Here is a 20588-nt window from a genome sequence, read left to right as displayed (position 1 = left end):
AAAAGGTCTCATACCAATAGAGATATCTTCTATCTTATAAACTCATAATCTTTTTCATATATTTTCAATGTGAAATTTTGATTGTATCCCAATAGTGATCGAGCAACTTCTTCGACTTATTTGCTTTGGATATTCATTGGATTGAGGTTAAGTAAGAATTGACTTGGCCATGAAGTACCATTTACAACTAAGATTGTCCTTGATAATCAAATCGCTGTCAGAATTATTTTGATCAGAATGAAACTAATTAGTTGACTGAAGAGCCTGATATTAAGGCAAATATGACGAAACTTCCGGCAGCTATCATTCTGTCTTGTCGAGGGAACACGTCCTTAAATGCAACCTAACTCTCGTGCTTTGATTCTCTTGCACTTGCACTCACATTCAACGCACCACCACTGTGTAGCACACCCGTTCCTCATCATCTTTCTCCACTTATATATATACGTATAGATCTTTCTTTCTCTCCCAATTAAGGTTGCAAACGATCGATCGATCGATCAAGCGACGACATGAGCAGATCACCGCTGGATTTTGATATTGCCGGCGTCAAAAAGGGTCCTTGGACTCCGGAGGAGGACCTGATCCTCTTCGCCTACGTCCAAGAACATAGCCCTGGAAACTGGAGATCAGTTCCTTCCAACGCCGGTAAATTGAAGTTAACTACAGCTAGCTAGCTTCTTGCTTGATTAGGGTTTATAATTTTTCCGTATATTTAGGGTTGATGAGGTGCAGCAAGAGCTGCAGGCTGCGGTGGACGAACTACCTGAGGCCCGGAATCAAGCGAGGCAATTTCACCGAACACGAGGACAGAGTCATAGTGCATCTCCAAGCTCTGTTGGGGAACAGGTTACTTCCATCGTCGTCGATCGGTTAGTTTGAGCTCATGATCAGTACTGTTTGATGGTTACGTACGTGCGTGCGTGCAGGTGGGCGGCCATAGCTTCGTACCTTCCGGAGAGGACGGACAACGACATCAAGAACCACTGGAACACCAACCTGAAGAAGAGGAAGAGGCCGAGGGAGGCCGATGGCGGCGAGGGGAGGGGCCAGTGGGAGCGCTGCCTACAGATGGACCTCCACAAGGCGAAGCGGGCTCTGTGCGAGGCCCTGGAGATGGAGCCTGATCACAGCAGCAGCGGGAGCAGCGCTTCAGACGCCCCCGCCGCCGCCTCGACGCCGCCGCCGCCAGCGGAGGAGGGTGTTTGCCCGGCGGTGGAGTGGGGGAAAGGGATCTGCCATAATCCAAAGTCGACGCCGCTGATCCTGTTCGAGTCGTGGCTGTTCGACGACGGTTTTGATGGCATCTAGATGTCGTAGTTAGCCTTGTGCTGTTTCCTAGAGATGTGCCGCCGAGATGAAGCCATGCAATGCATGCTCTACTTCCCAACTGTAATTAAGAAAGCTATATGGTGTTAAGTTTCATTGTCTAGGCAGTAAATGAACTAAATGTTAGTAATTAAGTATATAAGTTTGGTATGAAACTTGATAAGATAAGAGATTGTTTGTATTCAATAATATATGTTCAACTTCTTCATGTTGATCATAAATAATATCCAAGAAAAAAGTCTGTGAACTATATTTATTCTCATCAAACTTATAAATAGACAAACAAATTGTTAAAATGAACAAGTAATCTTGCAATATCAAGTTTACTAATTAACAAAACAAGTTAAATAAGCTCGAATTGAGAGTTTGATTGCATCTAAATGGGACAAACTTAAATCAAGATTAGACTAAGCTCGATCTCTAAGCCAAGTTTGAAATAACCTTTTCTTGATTTATTTTACGTTCAATTTGATTTAGGTATGTTATCTTATCAAATAGGATATTGAATAACACAAAGTTTAACTTGGCTGGAGGCGTTTACATTTTTATTCAATTTCACATACCAAAAAGTATATATAACAAAAAAAATCATGAGCATTCAATTAATTTTGAAAATTTAAAACAAAAAATAAAAATTGAGTTGGTTAAGATATTTTAATTTGATGTTTTGCATGAAAGGGGCTTGTTGTATTATGAGATGTGATGCGCCATGCCAATTTGGATCCCCAGAAGCTTCATCAAGTATATTTATAATTGCTACTTGATGTTAATTGTGACCACTTGCTACGTTGTGTCATCACCATATAATTATATATTTGGGCTAAAATATATTATTTCTATAACAATTGGTTGATGCAATCGACCACTAATCAAGATTGACATGGTTGACTAAGCTCGAGTTGACTCGAGTTGGGATTTCAATGTTTGATCAATATGTTAAGTTGATTGATTGAAGAGTCAAGTAAGTAAAGGTTGATTGAATATTTGATAAGATACGAAAAATCTAAGTAGAGCATGGGTGGCTAGACATTTGACAGTCGAAAGTCTAACATAGAGTTGACACGAGATAAAAAGTTCAAGTAGTAATGAAGTATTGGACATTTAATAATAACAAAAGTCTTGATAGGTCAAGGTTGACCGAATGCTAGACAATGATGAAGTTCCAACATGTTAAGGTTGACCGAATGCGAGACAACGAAAAATCTCGCCAGGTTAAGATTGATCGGATGTTGAGCAAAGGAAGTCCTAGTAGGTTGAGGTCAACCGGATACCAAGGTGATGACAGAAGTCCTAACAGGTTAAGGTTGATCAGATGTTAGACAATGATGAAGTCCTAATAGATCAAGATTGACCAAATGCTAGACAACGGAAAATCTAGGCAGTTTAAGGTTAACTAGATGATGAGCAAAGGAAGTTCTGGTAGGTTGATCGAATACTAGGCAATGATGAAGTTTTGACAGATCAAGGTTGATCGGATGTTAGGCAACAGGAAGTCTCGATATGTAAAGATTGATCAAATACTAAACAAAGAAAGTCATGGTAAGTTGAGGTCAACAGGATACTAGGGTGATGATAGAAGTCTTAACAAGTCAAGGTTGATCGGAAGCTAAGCATTGATGAACTTCTGGCAAGTCAATGTTGATCGGATGCTAGGCAATGGAAAGTCTCAACAAGTCAAGATTGACTAGATGCTGAGCAAATAAGTCTTGGTAGGTTGAGATCAACCATAGATCAGGTAAGATGAGAATTCAACTTGGTAAAGTTAAAATAGGAGTATTAATCGATTGATAGGGTGTATTAATCAACCGATGGACTCAATCTCAAAATTGAGATTTTGAGGAGTTTTTAATGTTTGCTACAGTAACTAAGTTTCTTCTACAATAACTAGAGTTGCTACAGTATTCATGATTTATTGTAAATCTTGAAACATAAAAAATTATGATTTGCTACAGTAATTAGGGTTTGCTACAATAGCTTTGGGGCTTGCTATAGTAATCGAGTTTAGGACTATTGCTACAATACCAATTGATTGGGGAGTTCCATCAATCGATTAATGACACTGTAACAATGAACAAAATGCTTCCGAATCGATTGGTCAACTTGTGAGCGGTTAGAGACGAAATGTTATTGCATTTTTCAACCATCAAAAGGTATTTAAAAGTGACAAGCAAGCATCCAAAGTAAAAATTCTTAATTAAAAAGTGTTTCTGCTTTCTTTTCCATTTATATTTTGTATGGCTTGTATTTGTTCTTGTAAGAACTTATTGTAAGAGACTTCTCTATCTCTGAAAGGTACTAAAAAGGAGAAGTTCTTAGTGGAATGAGATCACTAGGAGTAGGCTTTGGATTAGTCGTCTAAGAGGTGAATATCAAGTAAATCTTGGAGTTGTGCATGTGACATCGATTTTGAATTCAAGTTTTTGCTACACATTCAAACGATAAGTACGAGATCAAGACGAAAAGCGATCAAAGTTATTCACCCTCTCTAGCTTGCAAAGTCCTAGCAAAAACAAGATTAGGATCTTAAGGAATATTATAATTTAAATACAAAGTTAGAGGTTTTAGATGGTTAACTATGTTAATTTTAGCCCAAATAACCCGACGTTCAACGTTGACAATTATACAAGTTTATAAGTTTTATGTTAAAATTATATTTTGATTCTTTTACGATGGCAAAGAACACATCTATGACACAATCATATTCAAACCGAAATAATTTTCTACGTGATAAAATATAACTTAAAAATCTTATAGAACAATTATCTTTTCTTAAAATATGATAGGCATTTTTTAATGTTAAACAAATACAAGAAATATTATAAAAGCCATTATTTAGGTGTTTTATGCTTTAAATAATAATGAAGGACAATGAATATTCATATCACATAAAATAGCATTTTAAATATGCATACTCTTAACTTGCTTTGGTTTTTAATACTTCAATGTATATACATTTATCAAATTTTAATTATTTGATGAATATAATCAATAGTGGTTAGGAGAAATGAATGTTAATTTAATATAATGATGTAGCTAGAAAATTATTTGAGTGGGGTCATGAATATCAATTCCAAGAGTAATAAATTTGAAATAAATAAATTATATATCATCAAAACATGAAAATAAATGAGATGACAAGTGACAAATAAATACAATTATATATATATAAACATGACACAAATAAATATCATAATATAACAAGAACAACTAGAAGCAATAATGAGGAGTAAGAATTAAGGAGGTACATATGATGCGATGATAAAAGTTAGGATGATATATCTATGCAATGAGAGTTCGAATCTCATACTAGATATTTTCAAACACTCACCGTGCTTTCTAAATTTACTAATAGCCGATCTATAAGGTTGGGCCGTCCACCTTCAAAAATAATTAGATTGCGAGGATTAAATATCTGAGTTAATAAAAAACAAGGAAGGATATCGATGCTCTAGCGAATCATTAATGAGTAGCAAACATGAGTGTCAATGATAGTGAGAGGCATAGAGTGTGATAGGAGTATATATTATTTTTAATTAAATTAAAATATCAAATCTAACCCAATTAAAAATTTTAATTTAGTTGAATTGTTAGATTGATGGGAGCATAAGAAAAATTAGTTTGATTTTAGTTTTGTTATGTGTAAACCAAACCACATTGAAAATAAAATTCATCTTTCTAAAATTATATGATATAGATTTGCCTTTGAGATTTATTGTAAATCATTCAGACTAATAATAAATACAAATATAAAATAAGACAATTGCTCACAATGTTATTTGACATATGGTTCAGACTTTAAATCCTACATCACGGCTTAAATGTCATTTATTAAAACTAAATATTTATTATATATAAGTTGTGTGTTTGAGATCTCTTACCTTCTTATTTATGATGACAATAGTGTATTTAAATAGAGAATAAGACTGCTCATTTAGATAACTCTCAATTAAATTCAATTGGCTTAAATGTCAATTAATTAATAGAAATTCCAATAAAAAATTTATTAGCTAACGACTAGAGTTCAGTCGGTACAATCTCCATCGAATTAACGTAAATCATTTTTAGTCAATTCAACAAGTTATAAAACTATAAATGAAATCCTGAATACAAAGGTCCAAGCTTATCTAGTCTATCGAGATTAACTTGACTTGTTGAACTCAAGGCTGTCAAGTTGGGAAGGCTGAGTTGCTAGAGAAGGCTGAGCTACTGAATTGACGAATGTTGAGTGGCTAAACTGTCGAGTGGTTGAGTGGCTGCGTGTCTAAGTTGGCTGAGTTGTTGAGTGGCTAACTGTCGAGAAGGTCAAGTGTGGAGTGGGTTGAGCTGTTGAGTATCTGAGATGTCGAGTAGGCTGAATGCCGAGTGGCCGACAACCGAGTAGGTTGAGTATCGTGTTGCCAAATTGGGCCAAATGTTGAGTAGCCTAAGTAGGTCAAGTGCCGAATGGATTGAATGTCTCGAGTACCTAGCTATTGAGTGAGCCAAGAGGGGTTGACACTACCAAGGCATGTATTAAACACAATTTTTTAAAAATAGATTCCTCCCCTCCCGTGATGCTTAGAGGTTTCGTAGAATGTTTGTTTCTCAAGATATAAAAGCTCGACCACATTTGCGGCCAAACACTAATTGTATATGGTGAATTGAGTGTGTATTAGAATGCTATCATCCAGAAAGAAAAGAGATGTCAAACAAGGATGCCTGGTAGGGAGGTGGAGAATGTGGAGGAAGGAGTTGGAAGGATTCTTCACTATACACTCTATGCAGTCTCTTCTACCTAATGTAGCAGCCTCCTTTTATAGCCTTGTAGTAGCCATTCGTTGTCTCTATCTGCCTAGATTAAAATGCTACCAGTTGGCCATCAATGGTCGATCATTATTATCCAGGCGATTACTAGTCAGACATTCAACCCATGTAAGACGTAGGTGGCGCTCGCACATGAGTCAATTTAGTTTAGTACAATTCAGGCTCTAGGTATGCTACTATTGCTACAAAACAAAACACATGAAAAAAAATAGAGAATATATAGCTGACAATACAACTTATCAAAATTAGGATTCTCAATTGATCTTGTTATCCTTATATGATTCTCCAATTCTTTGCAACTACAATCAGAATATGTGAAATACCCTAAATAGAGTGGGTTGGAGGCTTGATTTAACTCCATTGGGACTGCCTCTTCATCGTCAAGTAGGCTAAGAATCAGTGAGATATCTACCTTGCTAAATATCAATCTTTTCCCATGAAAAATGAAAAGTGTTCCTCTAGATATCAATTGTTAAACATATTTTGGACCAAACCTCTGATATATATATTCTCAAGCATGTTCAAGACCCACGCAAAGGGGATGCTCTTAATCAACTCTTGTTGTTGAGTAGTCGGTTTCATGGTCGAAATAAAGTGCTTGAACTTACATAGGCTTCTAACCCAATTCATCTTTTTAGTTCAACTTCTAGTGAGGAAACTGGGTCGAGCATTGTTGGTACTTGCAGATGATGTTTTTGACGCCATCGGGGATTGAAAAACAAAATTGAGCAGTGAGAACCACGATGATACAACATGATGAGTTTCATACAGAACCCTAACATCAACCCTTTGTGTCCTAAACATCCAAAATCCTAAACTAAATACTCTTATCAACATATAAATCGTAAGATGACCCCTCCAAACCATAATTGACCCTACATTAAAAATGTTGCCTTGAAATCGATGGTGCCCTAACTGCGAAGGAAAATACAAGGAGAAACCATTAAGCTTAACAACACTAAAATATTTTTCCACATGCATCACCAAGGGATGCACGAGAAGATGATCGCACAAAGATCGTCATGCACTCGACTCTGACGAGAAGAAACCTCCTTCAAATGTGATGGAATTGAGCAGATATAGTTTGATTTGAAGCTTTTGATTGTGGTCAAGGTCGGGTTGACTAAGTATAATGGATCAATTTTGTATTGTACTCCTAACCTGGGAATATCAACTACATCGTGTTCTGCTCTTGCTCGGATTAGCAATAGAATGATCTTGCACGTTGTAGTATGTTGTTGGTGTGGAAAGATCAACAACACATTGTTGTTGGTCTATAGGGGATCAACAACATTGTGTTGTTGGTCTTGCTCAGACCAGCTACATAATGGTCCAATAGGTATGGTGTAGCATGTAGCTAGTGTGGAAATACCAATAACACATTGTTGCTGGTCTAGGGGGATCGATAACAATGTGTTGTTGGTCTTGCTTGGATTAGCAACAGAATGGTCCAATAGGTATGGTAGCATGTTGCTATTGTAGAAAGACCAATAACACATTATTGCTAGTCTAGGGGGGATTAGCAACACCTTGTTGCTGGTCTTGTGCTAAAATCATAATCAATTGCTATAGTATCATAATCGACTACAAAATATTTTGGGATAATGATAGTATTTCTAATTGATAATCGAAGTATTGTAATCAATTAAAAATCATTCTATGACGATGTTCTGAAATCTTAATCAATTGCTACAGTGTATCAATCAATTAAAAACCCTTTTGTGATCACGAACCTCTACCACTAATTGATTGATACAATATACCAATTAATTGATATGCCTATGTGCAATCAATCGATTTTGAGAAAAAGTGGATGATAGACCTAGAAACCTCAGAATGACATGGGACCGATTCTGTGAGCTCGGGTAGTCCTCCTGAATGTATTCATGCCCTCAAACACTAATGTCATACAACCTATTAAGAGAAGCGATTTGTTGAACATGAATCAATATGAGAAATGATGTTCGAAGCTCATTATAATTTCACAACAATGATACTCACTAACCGACACCATAAATATGTTCCTTGGCCTCCCCTATTTCTGTAGATATAAAGTTTTCAATTTTTTGAATGTTTAAGGTCCATCAGTCGGTTTTGAATAAAAGTGGTTGATAGACCTAGAGACCTCGGAATGATATAGGGTCGAATTCTGTGAGCTCTCGGACAATCTCCCTGAACATATCCATGCTCTCATACACTAATATGATGTTGGATTTTTCGGGCCGCAAAAACCGCTTTTTACGTTGCGGAAACCCCGAACCCATGCCACCGGATCCGTGCGAAATACATAAAAAATTCACATACATGTTTTCTACCCTAGATCTACTCTAGATCTACGTGAAAAAGACTTTTACCTTTGGTGCGTGTCCTTCGCGTATCTCGCTCGTCCAAACGGTGCCGGATCTCGAGAGCTACAAGCGTAGACTCCTCTATGGTATCCACACAAACTCTTTGGTGGAAAAACCGAAGCCTAAAGGTGTGCTAGCACTTTGGAATGGATTCGGTCAAAAGTAGAGGAGAGGGAGAAGGAGAAAAAACTCAAGAGAGGAGAGAAGAAAGTGGCCTTCATGTTGAGAATGAAAAACCAACATTTCATCCTTTTTGTGTCTTGTCACATCAATGCCATTCATGGCTAATTAATCCCATTAAAGCCTTAGGTTACAAACTCTCATTGTAACCCCCATGATGTGGCATCCATGATGATGTGGAGCATCACCATTGGTCACCTCTTATGCCACCTCACCTCAAAGTCAAATGGTCAAGTCAAGCATTGACCATGAGGTGGCATAAGTCAAGTCAACATGGATGATGACATGAAAAAAAGTCAAGTCAACATTTATGATGACATGGCACAAAGTTAAGTCAAACTTGACTCCCAAAGTTCTCCTTCTCAAGTCAAGTCATACTTGACTTCTAATCTCCCAAAATTGATCAAATCAACTCCACTAGTCTAGTTTGGATTACACTTAACCCAACTTGATTCATCACATGAATCTAATCCTCTTGGTTCATCATATGAACCTAATCTCCACCTAATTGTCCTTTGTGTGTGACCCTATAGGTTCTTGTAACGTTGGCAATGCCCTAAACTCATTTAGGTGCATAAGTAGTAAGCGGTATCTAGCAACACATCACTACTACCCAAGTTACAAGAATGTTGAGATCCAACATCACCATTGTGACTACTAATTGTGACTCTTCACAATATGTGACAAATGTCCCTCTATCCTTGATATCATGATTGATCAAACCGAGGCATAGACCGTGTCATCCTCTAATCAATCTGTGTCTTGAACTCCAAGTAGACTCACTACAATCAAACGAGCTCAACATCACATGTTGACTCATTTGGGCATGGCTATGCACTTTAGTGGTCTCACTCTATCAAGAACTATGATATCACTCCCGTTATATGGGAGGGATAGATCCCATCTACATCACTCACATCCCTCCGCATAATTTGTTACATACCCAGTAATCGCCTTTATAGTCCACCCAGTTACGGGTGACGTTTGACGAAGCCAAAGTAAGTAACTCCTTATGTAGGGAACCATGGTGACTTCAGGTCTAAGGACTAATAGTCATACTAATAGCCACATGAGAAAGTATATGACACTCATATAACGATCCATGATACTTTCTCATGGCGGGTCATTCAGTATACATTCTCCAATGCATACTCATATGTCAACTTGATATCTCATATCCATGACTTGTGGGATCAAGTCATCATGTTGACCTACATGCTAGTCTCGTCGCATTAACATTGTCCTTGAATGTTAATACTTGACTAGGAATAATTTAGAGTAGTGTTCTCTATATCATCTCACTATCGATTCAACCAATCGATTGATATAGATATGAACACTCTACTCAAGGACGCTATTATACTTAGTTATTTGGCACTAATACAAGTAAGTATAATAACCATAAAATACCTTTATAAAATGTAGAAATATGATACAAGGAGTCCTTACAACAATCATCAAATGATTGGCTGTAGGGCTCTCACTAACATATGATACATCATATTGAGAGTAGTGATTTTTTTAATAAGAATCAAGGTGAGATACGATGTCCGAAGCTCATTATAATTTGCACAACGATGATGCTCACTGATCAACATCATAAATATGTTCCTTGGACTCCCCTCTTTCCGTAAATATAAAGGTTTTGATTTTTGGATCAGCCAAGATCTATCAGCTAGTTTTGAGTAAAAGTGGTTGATGGACCTATAGGCCTCAAAATGATATGGGATCAGGTTCTATGGGCTAGGGTAGTCTCCCTGAACATATCCATGCCCTCATACACCAATGTGATATATCATATTGAGAGCAGTGATTTTTTAGCATGAATTGACATGAGATACGATGTCCAAAACTCCTTATAATTTGCATGCGTGACGATGATAATCACTGACCGACACCATAAAAATGTTCCTTGGACTCCTCTCTTTTTGTAGATATAAATTTAGTTTTTGATTTTTGAATTGACCAAGATCTATCAACCAGTTTCAAGCGAAAGTGGCTGATGGACCTAGAGACCTTAGAATGACATGGATCAGATTCTGTGAGCTCGGGCAATCCCTCTAAATGCATTTATGCCCTCTAACACCAATGCGATACAACTTATTAAGAGCAGTAATTTTTTAAACACGAATCAGCATGAGAAATGATGTCCAAAGCTCATTATAATTTCATGATGGTGATACTCACTGACTGACACCATAAATATGTTTCTTGGACTCCCCTCTTTCCGTAGATATAAAGTTTTTGATTTTTGAACGTCTAAAGTCAATTAGTCAGTTTCATACAAAAGTCGTTGATGGACCTTGAGACCTCCAAATGATCCCAAAAAAAGTCCTATGTGCTCATCTTTGTCTCCTTGATACACCCATGTCATTAAACACAACATGATACAGTGTATTGAGTCCAATTTTTTCGTACACATTTTTGACAACTAATATACTACAATATTTCAACAATAATACTAATCCAATAAAAATAAGTCACATAACTCAATCCAAAATAAATTTACAACTATCATACCATAAAACTACTATAACAATAAGAGAATCAACTAATTTATTGAGTTATAAAAGCACAATAGATAAGAAGATCATAATAATTTTCATAAAATAACTATTAGTACCACAATGACAATAATGTACACCACAACAACAACAATAAGAATCTTACAACAACAACCATTTAGACCTAGATAATTTACCAAACAACACACCACAAGAGCACAATAGTTAATACATTATTTGATATACAAGAAGTATAAACACACTATACATTGTCGTCAATGAGATTGATAATTGATAAGTGGCTATTTGACAGGGTTAATTAGGGATTATATTGGACTGTTTTGATCATATTTTATGTCATAAATTGGATTTTGAGCTTATTCTTTATCTTGGATGAATTTTTTATCTTCATTCTATTTTTCATTACTTGGGGTATTAATTTGTTGTATTTGATTTTGCAGAAAATTAGGATGAAGCACAATTGCAAAGAATTGAAATCAGGCCAAGGAAATCAACTCAGAAAGCCCACAAACAGGCCAAATTTAGAGGAAAATCAATGCTGGTTCGAGTCTGATTCAAATCGGATTTAGTTTAACTCAACCAGGTTCAAAATCGGTTCAATTCAGCTTGGTTCAGATTGGGCTCAAACTGGCCAAATGCATATGGTTCATCTTGAATTCAGCTCGGTTTAGTTGATTTGATTCAGCGTTCAAACCAGGTTCAAGCTCGATTAAGTGATCAAGTTAACTGTTGTTTCTTAAGGCAAGCCGACTTAGCACCTGAGCGGCACCGACAACATCGACGGTCGATGAATGCTGACCATCCGCAAGATCTTCCACCATGAGCGGTTTGCTCCGGCGAGAGGTCTTCCCTCCCTTATCGGTCATGCTCCGCCGCTATGAGCGATTTGCCCAGTGAACGGTGGTCGGTGATAGCCCTCTTCTTCACGTCCATAGAAGTGCCAAGTGATAGCCGGGCCTGTCTGTGGTTTACAGTAGGGAATCAGCTGGTCCTTGTCTGTGGTTTGCAATAGGGGATCACCAGCCAGTTTCGATTCTCCGCCGTCCCCGGAAAGGGCAAGGTAAGGAGTTTTAATTCTTTGCTTTCTGATGTTTTATCTGTGGTTTGCAGTAGGAGTCAGTGGCAGAGGATGGATTCCGAGCATGCCTTCTCCAATCGTGTCCCTGTTAGATTTGAGAGGTGTCCTAAGGCAATCGCCTTACGATTATACTATTTATTGGATAAATAGCAATTCACTATTTGAGTGCACATTCCATATGTGTTTGATTGGATCTTAAACTCAAATACTGAATGTCCGCAATACGATTCATAGCGTGAGAGAATTTGTGATTGGATCACAACTAGTGAGCATCTCTACACGTGTAATTATGAATGTATTGAAATTATCCCTAGTCGAGGAATTGATGAGCACGGACGTCATCGATTCTGTCAAGACTAGCACGTTTTGAACTCCTTGGTTAGCCAAGCAGCTGATCTCACTGCTGTCAACATTAGATGTTGAGAGTTAAACGTGGATGCTGGTTAAAGGTAATCAGTTCATTGGAGTGACCTGTCTTGAGACTTCATATGGTTCTATATATATGTCAATGAAGATCTCAGTGCAGCTTAAGTACGAGTTTCCTTTGACTTGCGGTATTCAAGTCACCTTGGTCATGGAGGTTTATACTTTGACATCTTAAGTAAGCATCTCCAAGGAGGTGTGGATCCGAGATGATTGGGTATAAGTCGAAGTGTCCGAAGGTGTTTGAATAGCCCACAGAGGATTCACCGCTCCTTGAAAAGGAGACGTATACCTTGCGGCCGCTTGTCAGGATTGTTACTAAAAGTCTTTGGCCAAAGCATTACATGTTAAGAGTACAGTACTCTTGGATACGTGTACGAGTAACTTGAATCCACAGGACAAGAAAGCAGCTTGGGCTAGGTGTGACGTAGTCAGCCTAGTGGGGACCGACACATAGACCATGTCCTGAACCAAGCGGGTATAAGACGGTGAAATGAACGAGACACGATTCAATGTAGCTGCTGAAAGGTTTAGAAATGTTCTGGAATCAATCGTTGATTTTTTGGTCAATTGGGGATCATGATATACTACTAGATGTCACTCATGATCGTTCCATAATTAATGGTTAATTACGGACGGTCAACATAACCAGGAACCTATTGGGTCACACGCACTACAAGTTCCCTGAAGGACTTAAAACGAGTTTGAGAATTTGAATGAGAGAATAAAATCTGATTAGACCAGACAAAGGACAAAATGATAGAACTCGTCTTGCGAAGATGAAACGAACGAAATTGATTTCGTTTAAATTAGAGACCGTTTGGTTAGTGAATCAAATGATTCATTTTTAAACCGAAATTGAACCAACTTGGTTTGGTTCATGATGGAAGAGATTTTGGTAAAATGGATGTAATGAGGAGATTCATCTTGCGAAGATGAAACGAACAAAACTGATTTGGATCAAATCAGAGTTCGTTTGGTTAGTGAACCAAGCGAGTTAGTTTTGAACCCGAGTCGATTTGGTTCGCTACAGTACCCGGTTTGGTTTAACCTTAATTAGGTTTTGGTTCTTTTGGGTTTTCACCGGTTCATTACAGCAACCAAAAAGGTTTTGGCCGAACCTCCCTTTCCCAAACTATACGTAGCTTCTCCTTAATGCTCAGTTTACTTGGGGGTGTGGAAAGAAAAACTGAGGAAAGTTTTCCTCTGCATGCATGCATCCACCGTTTACTTTTTTAAATTTTGATGAAGGAAGAGAAAGTTAATCCATCAGTGGATTAATTTTTGCCAAACTTTGATCCCCTCCAAATCGGGCGGAAAGGGAAGGATGGAAATCAAAAGACAAAATTGCCCTCCCAACCGTAACACGTTCGAGGCGTTTGGAGTCGGACGCCGCCAAGGTCCCTGAGGCAGAACGAGCCGGGCCGGCCGCCAGTCTATCTTTTCGGCCGCTGACGCGGACCCAGTCGGCGGAGGGCGAAAAGGACGACGGCGACGTGAGCGAGTTCCTGTGGGTGGTCCGAAGCCCCAACGACGACGGCGACGTGAGCGAGTCCTACTTCACGGCCCAGAACAAGGCGGATCCCTTCCGCTTCTTGCCCGCTGGGTTCGTGGAGCGGACCCACGAGGTGGGCCTGCTGGTCACGTCGTGAGCCCCTCAAGGAGCGGTGCTGGGCCACTCCGCCACCGGCGGCTTCCTGAGCAGCGGCAGAACGCGGTGATGCTGGCGGAAGGGGCGAGGATCGCGCTGCGACCGCGGGCGGCGGAAGGTGGACTGGTGTCGTGCGAAGAAGTGGCGGAGGGAAGCGTCGGTGTTGGCGGAGGGAAGCGTCGGTGTTGGCGGAGCCCTCGGATTCCAGCTTCTGAGCAGGGGAGGCGGAGGGCGGCTTCAACGCGAGAGGAAGAAGCTAAAAGGGTATTTTAGACCATTTCATTTTCTTTCCTTAATCCAGGTAAACAAGGCTGCACGGATAAGGGAGAGGATGTATTTTATTCCCTTTCCATTCCTTCTCCTTATCCCTAGGTTTGTTTCATCCATCCATCACCCACTCTTTCAAGTAAACTGAGCATAAAAGCTGTAATTGCGTTTTTGGTTGAGGGTTGTTCGTTCCCTTTGCTCCACCGCTTCTGTGTTTCCTGCCGCCGCCGGAGATACCACCTGTTCTGTGCTGCTGCCGCCGCCGGAATACCAGCTGTTCTGTGCTGCTTCCGCCGCCGGAATACCCGCTGCCCGCTATTCTGTGTTGCTGCCGCCGCTGGGATACCAGCTGACCTATGCCGCTGCCGTTGCCGGAATACCAGCTGATTGGGGGTGCTACGCTGCCATAACACCGATGCTGATGTGGTGTTTTAGGTCGTGTGGGAGAGGAAGAAAACATCCCTGTTTTGGATGTTGCCTGTACTATTATGTTTTGGTTGGGTTGGAGAAGAGTTGGATTGTATTAGGTTTGTTGTCGAAATTATCTGTATAGTCGGAAATTATTTTCGATTATTGGATAGATTATTCGGACGCTACCAATTAATCTCGATCGTCTAATGTCCATCCGTCATCTTTCCGAGAGCTTGTGAAGCGATTGGAAATTATTCCATCGTGATCGGAAAGGTTCCGATTATTGTTCGTTATCAGCAGTCAATGATTGACTACCGAAACTACATCAAGAATATGATTCTCGATGATAGTTAGAAAGCCCTAGAACGATCGCGACACACGTTGTTGCGAAGTTTCTGGAACAAGGCTTCTCTCGATTCGATCGTCGTCGATCATCGGCTAGTACCGAAGATGATGACACGACTCATGGCTTCCGAAGCTGTCCAGACGGGAGCTTGGCGTGGATCACCAGTAGAGGCGGGATTCAGACGAGGACTGCTCGATTGATTCAACACGGCTCAACATTGTCATCGCGAGGTACACGTTTAGAATAATTTTATTCTGTAAATTTTATTTATGCAAGTAGAATAAATGTTATTCAGAAAATTTTAATTTCCTGTCATGCCTTGTACTTGTTTAATTCCTGTGTTATTGTATGTGTATGAATTGAATTTATGTTGTATGTTTGTACATGTTGTATGACTGAAATTCATGTTGTATTTTGAATTTGTGTTAGAATGGAATTCATACAATAGGTTATTATTGTGATAAATGGAACAAAGTTGTTGTTGTAACTTATATGACTAAATGAATGTCGTGGTTATCATATTCTTGCTGGTGTTAATAAATTGTTTATGTATAACTTTGTGTGAATGATTTGTGATTGTGATGTATGTTGGATTTTAATTTATAATTATGTAGACTTAGCATTCTTTTGTTAATAAATGGATTTTACAAATAGTTATGAATGAATAAGGATGATTAACAAATAAAAATTCTACACCATATGTCTATAGCAACTTCCATCATTGAGTCCATGAGAGACGACTTGGACCTCTACTATGTTACCTGAGCGATAATTAGGGGTTTGATTAATTATAAATTTTAATTTTGAAGGGTGTGAGTGACAAATAAAATTAAAAAAATAAAAATAAATTAACATAAAACACAATCCATCAAAAATTCACTCATTCTAATATGAGTTTACTAAACTTGTCCCTGATTATTAAGATTGCAACCTCTAATCTAAATTTACTCATGTCTTCTTGCGTGAACTCCATATTAATATCGTACAATGGATGTCGAATATATTGCATTAAGAAGCCACAGTCATACCTACAATATCACAACTTTTAAGTAGTAACATAAATGGTATACCAAAATAACTATTTAATCATGTATTAAATTTACTTATGAAAAGTTTTATTGGGGACAATTGACTTGTGTATAGGCTCATTCGTCTAAAGGCAGATAATCTTCTAATCCAACATGCATTTCTTTTTATTTATCACTAGAAAAAGTTTTCAGTGAACCTACCTATGAGAATTAGAATAAAAATATTAATTAATGTAGAGTAATCAGGTATCATAATGTCATAATGTTAATTCATAAATTTTATTACTAACCAACTCTACAAAATATTCATCATGTGTTGGGATGTAGGACATCAAATTAAAATGGTAGAAGATTTTTGTATTGGTGTCCATAACCATTAAATGAAAATATGTACGATCAACTTTAAAGGTATAAAAAAAATCTAACTTGCTAATTTGCCAGATTAGTTTTAATTATTTGGTATAAAGTTGTTGTCATAAGTGTTCATGTGATGACTGCAAAATTCAAGATATATTCATAATTTAGTGCACTAATATCACAAACATAATATAAGTTATCATATGAAGAAAAATTCTTTCCTTGAATCTAGTTGAGTAATAAATGGATTGCTTATATGCCCTACTAGACGAGGATACTTCCCTAAAGAGTATTAAAATGTATGCATCGATACTTTGCCATCCATAAAAGTTGCCTAAGACACATATAAGGAAGGTATTTCTTGTCAATGCGTATAGCCTTCCTCCCATACCAAATCAAAAATAGGCCATCTCAAAGTCTCAAGTATTGATATGAAGTAGGCTACATCTTGGTCTCATTTTTTCTCTTTCATTTCTATAAATTTGTCTTCAATTTACTATAAATAAATATAACTATAATTATTTAACAAACAAAAAATTAAGTGAAATCTATGAATTTTCAAGTAATATTAAAGTATTACTGCATATATCTCAAGTTACTTTAATAGGCTTCAATCTATTATGTTGAGTTCCTTCTCCCTTGCCTATTTTTTTGGCCTCCCCTGCTTCATCATTCTTGTCGACCACTAGTATAGTATTGTATTCTTAACTTTCATTTTTTGTTTTGTTAAATTTACCTTCTAGTTCCTACAAATAAACATAACTCAATGTATTTAACAAACACAACAAAAAGTGAAATCAAAGAAATTACATTTATTATTTATGAATTACTACATATATCTCAACTTACTTTATTTGCATTCAAAAAGAAAGACTTGACTTCCTTTTGTCCCTTGCCTATATTTTATCTACCTCCTCTTCTTCTTTTATCTCATTGGTGACTATTATAATCTTCTCTTCTTGCATATCAAAATTTTTATCTTGTTTTTTAAATTTGTTACCCCCTCAACCTCCTTTATTTCTCTCTTGATCCTTTTTCCATCAGATTGTTCATCAAAAGGATTTCTACTTGACCTTTTATTATGCCCTAATTGTTTACACCTGCTGCACATTTTTGTTACCTTTTCGTTGTGCTTCAACTCAATCCTTGCTTTCTTCCTTCTGCCAGGTTGCACAATGCTATAGGATGGTAAAATAGTACAATCTTGTGCACCTACTAGCTAAAATTCTTTACTTTTACATGGATATATATGATCTCGCATAAGTACTTTTCATGTTTCAAATAAAAAATATTGCTCACAATACGAATTCAGGACTATTTTCCTGAACGCACACACTACAATAGTGTGTGAGCAAGGAAGCCCTGATATCTGAAACTCACCACAATCACATCTATGACTCTCCATGTCAATTATATACGAGGATGTAGAAGTCACTACCTCTATTTCTATTTTGCTGTGATGTACATAGTACCCAATTCTTCCTCTCTTAATTTCAATCTCTACATAAAGGGCCTTAGAACACTTCCTCCCTATGATTATAAAACTATTATGTAACTTTTCTCTATGTGTTGTTTATCAGTTCTGTTATTGGGAGTTCTTAAGTGTCTTTGAACAATGCATTCATGCTTTCAGAATAATTCATGGTCAGCATTGCATACCTTCTATCAGAAAAATATGTATTTGTCCATTTTGTAGGTTCAATATTTTACAACCATCTATAAGCGTCTACATGTTTCTCTAACATCCTCTACATGATTTAATCATACTCAAAAATTATATTTGCTCTAATTACAATCCAAAATAATCCTAATGCAGGTCTATCTTGAGTGTTTGTTACTATATTACAAGACAGGTGAGATACAACATAATCCATGGTGAGCAGTAGAATAAATTTTACTCACTGTAGAATATTCCACGATATCTGTCAGATATTATTGTTATAGTTGATGGATCAACTGCAAGAAATATCTTTAGGTGATTTAGAAATCACTCCCGAGATGGCCTACACTCAATCTTAGCAATTGCAAAACCAATTGATACAAGATTTATATTACCATCTACTGTTGTGACCATCAATAAAACACTTGGATATTTGTCACTCAAGTGTATTGCATCAATTCTCATTAGATTATGAAAGGATATTCGAAAAACTCTACCATATGCACCAAAAGCTGAGAAACAACATTGAAATTTTTTATCAATGTTTGTTTTCAATGCAACATATATTTTTGGGTCTTTATATTTTAGCTCTCATAAAAGCCTAGAGAGGTCAGCATAATCATTTTTGAAATCACCTATCACCTTTGTTAGAGCTTTTTGACATGCATTATATGCTTTTTCAATATGATATGTATACTATAAATTGTGCTCTCATCTCTTGTTGATTCATTTTTTATTTATATTCATCTACAGACAGAAAATATCTTTTAATATGAGAAGCTATAAGAGAGGATGATTGGTTGTTCCTAAGCTAAGACCACATTGATGTTCGCCTAAATATTTTGTAACAGTCAACTCTATTTCTTCCCTTGCAATTATTGCACATGTGCAATTTTCTCCATCAAAAATTGTTTTAACTTTGGTTTCCTTGAGTTTTTTATTTTGTAAATGAACTACCTCTTTATAGCATACTTAACAAGTGCATCTTTAAAATATATTTGAGTTGGGAATACCTACACAAGAATTGATAGTTTTAAAGTTACTACTACTGTCGTTAAGTATAGTGAAGAATATGAAAGTTAAAGAAAAATACATTACATCACTATTTCAATTGAGTACAGATTATAAAAAATAGATTGATGATAAGTTCATCAGTCGATTACAAATGTAAATTACTTATCAACTGATAAAGGATACAAGTAGCAGATTGATGATAGGTCCATCAGTTGATTTCCTAACACACTGTGTTACTGCTATCCTAAAAACCAGCAACAACGTGTTGCTGATCAAAGTGAGATCAACAACATGTTATTGTTGATATGTTAAATACCAACAATAACATGTTGATATGTTGAAGACCAGCAACAACGTGTTGCTTCTCTTCTAAAAATTAGAAACACAGTCCTCTCTAGACCATTTCTATAGCATTATTACTGCCATTGAGTGGAGTGAAGAATATGAAAGTTAATGAAAATTACATTATATCACTACTTCAATTTAGTGCATATTACATTATGAAACATAAAAAAAATTTCATTACACTACTATTTCAAATATTTTTTTTTAACTTATTACATATTACATTTTACATTACCTTATCAATAAAAAATTCATCACTCCCATCTAGTTCTTACCCTTGCAATGCAATAAGTGTTGAGTTAGTACATAGACATCTTTAGCTAATGGATATGCATCTTCAAAGTCATTATACTCATTGAAGATCACTAACGGATCTATGAAATAGTCCATATTATTTACTATAAATTCATCAGTAAAGATATCCCTTTCAAGTTCTACTAGCATTTTAATGTCATAATATTTTAGTTGAGTCTACGTATTTTTAAACATTTATTCCAAACTCTGACCTATGACATCCTCAATACTAAAAGTTTCTTCTTTCAAATTGTATTTAACATTCATGCTTTCTCCAATACTTACCACAATATTAGCAGAATTTGAAGATGACATCTTACTACCACTGATATTTATATTTGTTGTACCATCACCATGCTGATTTTGTTTTTGTGAATTAATTGATTTCATCTTACGTGAACCATTTCATCAGAAAATGGATCTCTGCATTGATGCAACTGCAAATAACAATCACTTCTATTAAATATGTGAATATTTCTATAACACACTGCAAAGTGAAGGAAGTTAATATATCATCATATGTTCCTAA

General features: G+C 36.9%; 1 protein-coding gene across 1 annotated transcript; it reads left to right on the top strand.

Moving 5' to 3' along the window:
• The first annotated feature begins 368 nt into the window (after positions 1–368).
• On the top strand, positions 369–1510 carry LOC141818677 (myb-related protein 306-like). The gene is made up of 3 exons (XM_074706128.1): positions 369–648; positions 720–849; positions 930–1510. The coding sequence occupies exons 1-3, from the start codon at positions 513–515 to the stop codon at positions 1309–1311; spliced, it is 648 nt and encodes a 215-aa protein (XP_074562229.1). The 5' UTR covers positions 369–512; the 3' UTR covers positions 1312–1510.
• The last annotated feature ends 19078 nt before the right edge of the window (positions 1511–20588 follow it).

This window comes from Curcuma longa, unplaced genomic scaffold (genome assembly GCF_044706935.1).
Source record: "Curcuma longa cultivar G26 ecotype Majalengka, Jawa Barat unplaced genomic scaffold, ITB_CL_G26_1.1 contig_25610, whole genome shotgun sequence".
Lineage (NCBI taxonomy): Eukaryota > Viridiplantae > Streptophyta > Magnoliopsida > Zingiberales > Zingiberaceae > Curcuma > Curcuma longa.
Note: the sequence above shows the minus strand (reverse complement) of the source record. Positions and strands in the feature narration are given on the sequence as shown.